We start from the raw sequence: 8,742 nt of genomic DNA, 5'->3' as shown, positions 1-8,742 counted from the left end.
TCACGTTCACCACCGTTTTATATTTCAAATATTTTTCTCGTACAATTTTTTGCCATAAGCCATCTTCTTTATCAATTTTCCACCACCATTTACATAATAAACTGATATTTTGTTTTCTTAGGTCTATGACCCCTAAACCCCCTTTCTTCTTTGATCGACATAAAGTATGCTTTCTTCTTTTTCCTTCCTGCCCAGAAAAACTTCCTACGGTGTTTATCCAACTTTTCCACAAAGGTTTTATTTAACAAAAACATAGCCATATAAAACGAAGGAATTCCCGATAAACACGCGTTTAGCAAGGTTAATCTAGCTCCTGATGATGCAGCATCACAAATCCAAGCCTCCAGTTTTTTGACCATTTTTGCATCCAAAAAATCCCAGTCAATATTTTTTAACTTGGAGAAAGTCACAGGAATCCCCAAGTACTTAATGGGGAGCTTCCCCACCTGACAATTAAACATATTGGAATAGAACTCGTCTATATCATTATCTCCTCCTATGGTGATTATTTCACTTTTCAAGAAATTAATCTTAAGGCCTGACATCATTTCAAACATATAAAGCAACATTTGAAGGTTCAAAGCTTGTTCTGGATCATGCTTGATACATAAAACCGTATCATCCGCATATTGCAAAATAGCCACCCCATTTTCAACAAGATCTGGTGCAAAACTAGTGATAAGTCCATTTTCTTGAGCCTTCAAAACCATTTTGGTCAAACATTCTCCTATCAAGTTGAACAAAGTAGGAGACAAGGGATCGCCCTGGCGAACCCCTTTGGCACTTTGAAAATAAGGACCCATCTCATTATTCATTTTTACCGAAACCGTCCCATTATGCAGCACTTGTCTGATCCAGGAACACCACCAATCAGAAAAACCTCTAATTTTGTGGCACTCTAACAGGAAATCCCAATTAACTTTGTCATATGCTTTTTCGAAATCAAGTTTCACAATTACCCCCACTTGCTTCTTAACATGAGCATGATACATGAGTTCATGTAAAGACATAATGCCATCCATAATATTTCTTCCTCTAATAAAAGCATTTTGTTGTATGCTGAATAACTTGTTTCCATAAGGTTCTAGCCGAAGCGTCAAAGTTTTTGTTATGAGCTTGTAAATGCATCTCAGTAAACAAATCGGCCTAAATTGTTGAATCTTATCGGCTTCAGCTACTTTCGGAAGGAGAGTTATAACCCCGTAATTTAACCTTTGAACATCAAGTTTACCATAATAAAACGCTACAAAAAGCTTCATAATATCATGTTGTATGAACTCCCAACAATGCTGATAAAACTCTATTGGTATATTATCCGGTCCAGGTGCTTTATTCTTCTTCATAGAGAATAAAGCTTTTTCCACTTCGTCTACTGTAAAGTATCTACATAAATCCTCATTATCCTCCACAGTGAGCTTTTTCTCCAGGTTTCCATAAATCAGGGTTTAACTTGAAAATATTGCCAGGAGCAGGGCCGAATAAATCTCTATAATATTCAGTTGCATGTTGCAGGAGGTTTTTTGTACCCTCAATCAACACCTCCCCCTTACGCAAACACTGCACATCATTTTTTCTCTTAGGCCCGTTTGCAATTCTATGAAAATAGGATGTATTTTGATCTCCCTCCAATAACCAACTAGCATGTGACCTCTGGTGCCAGTAGGTTTCCTCCTCAGCATACAAATTATAGAGTTCCCCTTGAATATTACATCGTCTAATCTGCTCATCAGGGGACAAGCCTACAGCTTCCTCTACTGCTTCCAAATCGCTCAATTCTTGTTTTAAACTCTATTTCTTTTTCTTATTATTACCAAACATATTAGATCCCCAACCCTTAAGGAATTTCTTCACTCTTTTTAACTTGATGTTGAACACATCAATAGGATCATCACTTCTAACATATCTCTCCCATATTTCTTTAACTGCTGGTAGAAAATCAGGATTTTTGAACCAAGACATGTTGAATTTGAAATCATTATATTTCTTAAGCTGGGGTTTTTCGCCAGAGTCAACAATCAACATATTATGATCAGACTGATCTCTCACCACTTTCCGGACAACAACCAAAGGGAACAAATCCTCCCAGTCCGGGGACATAAGCACCCTGTCTAGCTTTTCAAGAGTGGGGTCTTTTTGTTTGTTCGACCAAGTGTAAAGACCCCCTTTCATATGCACCTCCCTTAAGGATAAAGAATGAATTACTGAATTAAACACCTCTGAAGAATGCGGTAAAGAGGTAGGTTTATTCTTTTCCCTTACATTTCTTAGGATATTAAAGTCACCAGCAATGATATAGGGTCCATCAACTGCATTACAAAAGGAAGCCATCACTGCCAGGAATTCATTTTTTCTCTCCTCATGCGCAGGTCCGTAGACCACAATAATACTCCATCTACATTTTTTCACATTGTCCCATAAACTCATTAAAACCATGAATTCTCCCAACTTAACAGCCTGTACCCCAAACGTTTCATTTTTTGCTCCACATAGAATGCCCCCAGATTTACCAATTGAAGGAATCCATTTCCAAAAAAAAAGCATTCTCAGGGTCTATTTTTCTAAAAAGGCAGTATTGTAATCTTTTTTCATAGTTTCTTGCAAACCAATAAAATCCACCCCATAATCCTTTACAGTATCAGTGAGGCAAGTAGATATCCCTTTCTTACCTGCCCCCCTTAGATTCCAAATGGCAACTATCATTTAAATTTATCAGGCATCTTCCTCACTTTGCCATTTCTACCAGGGTGCATGGTAGACGTGGTAGCAGCCCCTTGGCTTCTAGTCACAGGTCTAGATACCACTATATTAGCTTTTTTATTGCTTTTTCTCGCTTTCCTAGACTGAACCATAGTAAACGAATCATCTAGCATCTGATCCTCAGAATCGTACCAGGTCATATTCAAAGGAGTCACCGCACCACCATCATGTTGCACCACTAAGGGTTTATTCGATATCATTTTGTCACCTAAATTTTTCCTAGACGTTTCCAACTCTTTTAACAAATCAACAGATTCAAAATTATTCAATGGAATATCTACACCCATCAAGGACGCTCTTCTCATAATTTCAGTATTGGACAAAATAGAGAAAGCATTACCAGGAAGTAACTTTTCATCAGAAGAGGGATTACCTTCTAGGTTCCTTTTCTTGGATAAAGCAGCAGCTTGATCCATGACCTTCTCCATCTTCTGTTGGTAGTTCCTCATAGATCTCCTCCCATCCCCCAGCTCTTCACCGATATTGTCCACCGCCTTGATACAGGATTTCCCCCTGGATTCCTCTTCAGGAGACTGCACAGTATACGCTGGAGATGCAACATGTTCATAATGATAGTCATGTCCCACCTCAGTTACCACAGGAATCGAGGACCGTTCTTTATTGCATACAACAGAAGCATATGATCTTTCATATGTATTTTGATGGTAGCCTAGACACACAATTTCTTTAGATACAACAGGTGTTGCCGGAGCTTTCAAAAGGGCCGAGGTATCATTAACATTAGGTACTGCCTCAATCGCAGCAACCTTTTGCTGGAGATCAGAAACTGTATCAATAGCAACATTACAAGGTTCCTTGCAATCTGGAGAACTTTCTTCCACAATAGCATCATCACAAACCCTCACAATATCCCCATCATGTTGCTGATTTTTCTCCCTTTGTACCCTGGCAATAGTGTCAATCAATAACTCATGGTCTTCTTCACTATCCTCCTCATAATCATTTTCAGGTACCACATCCAAATTGTTGGAGTAGCTTTTTCCATAAGTAGCATTCTAACTTGCTCCAGTTTGCCCCTCGGATGACTCAGCAGCCTGATGATGATCAATCCTGGACCGCTTGGGTGATGGAGCATTAGGAAATGATCTCTCAGAAGTGGATATAGATACTTTTGTCGCTGGTGGTCCTCTTACCACCACAGATTCCACCTCATAATAGAAATCATAGAAGTAATCTCCCATACAACCTTCAGCACAAGGAGGCAATTCATCAATGTCACGACACCCCAACAAGATTCTACAATAATCTGGCCGGTGAAGGGTTGCCTGATCAACCTCCAAGGTTACACCTACTAAGGAACCAGCATAGGCCACAGCCGCATCACTTCTTTTATCTGTAGGAATATTTTTCACTCTTACCCAGGCTTTGTGTAGTACTGCTTTTGCACTTGCTGTTGCAGACCAAGGTTGCAGATTAATCACAGCATTGCACACCCTCATTTTCATATGTTCACCAAGATAACATGCTTTCTCCACTTCCTTAGGAGTAGGGAACCTCATAGAGAATTGCTTATCATTTATAGGACGAGCCGTGCATCTCCAGCTAGTTCCCAAATACTCATTGAACTCCTGCTCTAAATCTCTGGTCGTTGGAGACCCTTTCACAACGGTTATGACAATGCTAGATGCTCTTTCCTTAACATGTTTCACTCAGATGAATCAGGGAAATAGAAAAAAACCCAAGCCAGGAGACTGAAAACCACACATAGAAGCCACACATTCCCATGGTAAAACCACCTGACAAATCTGCCGGATATGACCCAGCTTACCACACCTCTCACATCTGATGGTGGGGCACAAGGAAGTAAGATGCCCAGCAGTGTTGCAATTGTAACAAGGAAGCACGGAATCTACAGCCGTAGGAAGAGTAGGCTGCAGATTGTTACCCGTTTTTTGCCGTGGAGGGTTCATTGTTGTTGGAGATCTTGCCTGCCCTTCCGGCCTTCTCCCTCCAGCACTCTGTTTCTCCTTGGCTACTGCCGCTTCCCACCTTGATCTTGTTTCAGAACCACCACCCATCGATCTCGAATTTTCAGGCACATCTCTCTGCCAAACCAGGTTACGATTCTGCTGCGGCCGATCGAATCGTCCCGTGTTCCCATGGCCGCCGCCACCACCTCCCCTCTGATTCCCCATCACCCGCCCACCTCTATCACCCATCGATCTCGACGGAATTGATTGTGGGATATTATTTTTGGATCTAGGCGGAGAAGCAACCACCTGAGCGAACGATCTATGATCACCGGCAACTTTCCCCGGCCACCATTCGAACGACTCAGATGGGGAATTGGTTGGCTTAGAAACCCTAGGTATCCTCCAGAGATGAGATAGGAGAGAGTCCAGATCGAACCCGGAGATGGGGGATAAGGTCGACCGCTGCCTTACCTCGCCGCCATGGGGGCCCTGATGTGCAGAGACCCATGCGCCCCCATCCAGACCCGAATCCGCTCCTCCCTTGTCCCGATTCGCATGCGTTGATCTCAGAGCATCTCCACCCTCTGGATCGCCTCCACGCGTCTCCTCGCCACTGGACCCAACCGGATGCGACGGGATCCGGGCCAAATGACACGAAAATTCCACAAAACCACCAGATTCGGCCGATTCTCCCTCCCTGATCGAACGTGCGTCGATCACGACCTCTTTATCGTCGAGGAGGACGAACCGGCCTGCGTCGTGCCTGACGATGAGGAAGCCGTCGGAGAAGACGAGCTCTCGCCGGCGGAGCGTGTTGGCGTACGTGACACGCCAACGCGTATCCGGCGTCGCCATCTCCGTCTTGTCTTGTCTTTGAACTGTTTTCAACACATTACATAGTACGAGAAAACATCGGTCAACTATTGAATTTGGAGATGTACTGTGCTCCATATTTCGAAGGCCCGGGACAAAGGTGCTTTGATTTTCAGAACACATGACTAGGACAACCGCACGACTAGGATATCATGTCTAGTTGAATCTTACATGATTTAGAATCTAGAGGGTATTTTTTTAAAAAAAAGTAGAATTTGACTCACATGAAAAGTAAAGAAATTGTAAATCTAGAGGGTATTTTTTTAAAGTAGAATTTGACTCACATGAAAAGTAAAGAAATTGTAACATCGGGTTTCAGCAGATGAAAATTTTCCTCCAAAACATAGTGCTATGCAATCACATAGGCAAATTTTCTATGCATTTCTAAGAATTCCAATCCTACAAATCAAACGGTGCACATATTAAAAAATAATTATGAATAAAAATCCTACAAAATTTCTATGACATTTCTTTGAATCAAACGACGCGGTGCCTTTATCTTAAAAAAAAAAACTGCTGATGCAACAAATACGTGCGGTACAAGCATGAGTAGCGAACACCAAATTACATATGTTACTTTATTATTACTCCAACCATGTACAAATGTACAAAGCAGTACAACGTACCATGAAGAACCACCTATCCTCTCTTGAAGCGAGAGAAAAGGTCGCAAAAAACGCCAAGCCAAATCATTTCTTCTCACGGTGAGCTAGAAATCTAAGAAAACCCTCGACCCTGCACCGATCTCCCAGTGCCGAAATCACGAGAAAAAAAAAAAAGAAGAACAAAGTTTTCTCTGACGAGCAAAACAGACACTAAAAGCAGCTTCGACAAGTTGTGTTTGTGTAATTTCATGCCAAGCCCGTGACGAGCACACGCATGAACGGTCGTGTCGAGTTGACACGGACGGTGCAACCGACTAGACGTCCACAGACTGGCTAGCTCAGGTGACGGCGCACGTGGCGGCTGCGGCGGCGCCGGAGCGCTTGACGAAGCGGCCCTTCATCCGGGGCCGCTTCTCTGCGTTCAGCTTCCGCACCTCGTAGCGTATCTTCTTGGCGAACAGCCGCGTCCGCCGCTTCTCTCGGTACCGCGACACCCGTGCCTCCCGCCACCCGTCGGCCTTCGGTCTCGGCGTCCACGCCGCCTCGCCCTGCCGTCCTCCTCCTCCGGCAGTCCACATGCCCTGCACAGTACCATTCACCATGGTTATGTACAATCGCTTATACCCTACATATATAACGCACAATACGAAACTTAATCGTGCACGTACCGAGTGGTCGTATAGCAGCAGGTCGTCGAGCTGGCCGTGCGGCCGCCGGCCGTCGGTCCACGGCGAGCTGCCCCAGCTCTCGATGATTCCCTCGTAGTTGAGCCTAAGATCCAGGCTCCTCTTCAAGAACTGCGCATCATCAACGGCGTCGCCGCAGTTGCTCGCCGACGACGTCTTGTGCTCGAAACTATCGTCGTCATCCACCAGTGTCGGCGGGCTGCCGTTAAACTCCGGCTTCATACCCGGCCCAGACGCCAGAACGCCGTTGCTTCTGCAGACGGGGCCGCTGTTGGCCTCCGCCTTTACCCGCCCGCTGTCTCCCGCCGGCGATATGAGCCCTAGGGCCTCCATGTAGAACGAGTCCCCCAGCTCGCTGCTTTCCTCCAGGCCCTGGCCGAGGAGGGCTTCCATGTCGGCCGCGAACTCGCTGAGCTCGGCATCGGTCGGGCCGAAACTGGCGAAACAATCGGGGAGCTCCTGCACGGGAGACGGCGCGACGATGGGCTCCTTCGTTTGTTCCACGGCGCCGTCGACATTATCCCTGCAGCTGCCCGAGGTCGTGGCCGCCGCGTCGTCAATCGGCAGCGGTGAGCAGAACTCGCCAAGGGCGGGGTCAAAGACCGGCACGCGGTACAGAAGCTGCTCCTCCTCCGTTGCCCTCCGCTCGTCCGATGACTCCCCTGCGCTCACCTGGGGCACCACGAGCCGTCTTGAGAGCAGCTGACCGACGCTCTTCACCAGCGGCCGCCGAGTGCGCGCCTTCCGCTTCAGCCACGCGGGCGCGACGCGCAGGCGCTTGGACGACGATATCGTCGTCGTCGTCGTCACCTCCGCCACGCACTCGGCCTTGGGCGGAGATGCTGACGTTGCGCGCAGGCGGAGGCGCTCGTGGCGCCTGGCGAGCGGGTTCGCCGAGTGCACCGACGTGTCGCAGCTCTGGCAGAGGAAGGCGTCGTCGGCGGCGCAGTACCACCGCGCCCGCCGCCGCATGCACGCGTCGCACGCGCGCGCCGACTTGCCGCCCACGGCCCCGCCGGCCGCCTTCTGGTCCGAGCTACCCATCGATCTCTGCTACTAGCTCCCAAAGGAACCAACAAAGAAGAATATCTCCACTGCAACAATCGATCCTACAAAATCTTTGCCGCAGACAAGCTTGTAGCTAGTATCGTATTACCACAGTGATGCTACGAGAGAAGATTGCAGAGATGAACATGACAAAAAAGCATCGCCGGATTTGGAATGCTATTTGAGCGGCATGGCCCAGCGTTGCCCTTTTCACCAGCGTGACCGAGTGTGCTTTGCGCTTTAGGCTTCTAGAGGCGGGACCCACATCCTCACCTTATCCAGAATGTGATTGGTTTACTGCTAATACCTCATCCGATTCCATGATCTCCGATTGGCAGCGGCCAGATTTTGGCCGGGCCCATCTCGCTGGGTATCGACACGTCGGATGATGAGCGCCTCGCTGAAAAGCCATATCCTGAATGTATCCACATCAGCCATCACATTCACGTAGAAATTAAGAAATGGGTGTCGCACCGGTAAACACAAGTGCTCCCTCCACCCCGAAAAAAATGCCACAAATTTATCTAAATTTAGATGTTGTACATATACATCTAACGACAATGCTACATCTATGAACTGCTAATTCTATGGAGCAAACTCACGGACGCGGCGTGGTTTTCCTTGATTGGCGGGGTTGCAGCAGTTGTTCCGATATTGTCTCACCTAGGGGTGTAGGCAGACAAGATAATTTCCAAACCAAATCCGGCGTTGAATCCATTTGAAAAAAATCCATATCCGATTTATGAGAATCCGATGTATAAGGATATCCGAATCTAGAGACGGTGTTTGGATCTGTTATAAGATAAGTTAGATATGTCAACATAGCAAATAGCATGCGGA

General features: G+C 46.3%; 1 protein-coding gene across 1 annotated transcript; it reads right to left on the bottom strand.

The window, feature by feature from the left end:
- Positions 1–6,114: 6,114 nt before the first annotated feature.
- LOC124693069 (zinc finger protein CONSTANS-LIKE 16-like) lies at positions 6,115–8,101 on the bottom strand. The gene is made up of 2 exons (XM_047226523.1): positions 6,838–8,101; positions 6,115–6,750 (listed from the first exon to the last, which is right to left on the bottom strand). The coding sequence occupies exons 1-2, from the start codon at positions 7,897–7,899 to the stop codon at positions 6,508–6,510; spliced, it is 1,305 nt and encodes a 434-aa protein (XP_047082479.1). The 5' UTR covers positions 7,900–8,101; the 3' UTR covers positions 6,115–6,507.
- Between the last annotated feature and the right edge of the window lie 641 nt (positions 8,102–8,742).

This window comes from Lolium rigidum, chromosome 2, assembly GCF_022539505.1.
Source record: "Lolium rigidum isolate FL_2022 chromosome 2, APGP_CSIRO_Lrig_0.1, whole genome shotgun sequence".
Classification (NCBI taxonomy): domain Eukaryota; kingdom Viridiplantae; phylum Streptophyta; class Magnoliopsida; order Poales; family Poaceae; genus Lolium; species Lolium rigidum.
Note: the sequence above shows the minus strand (reverse complement) of the source record. Positions and strands in the feature narration are given on the sequence as shown.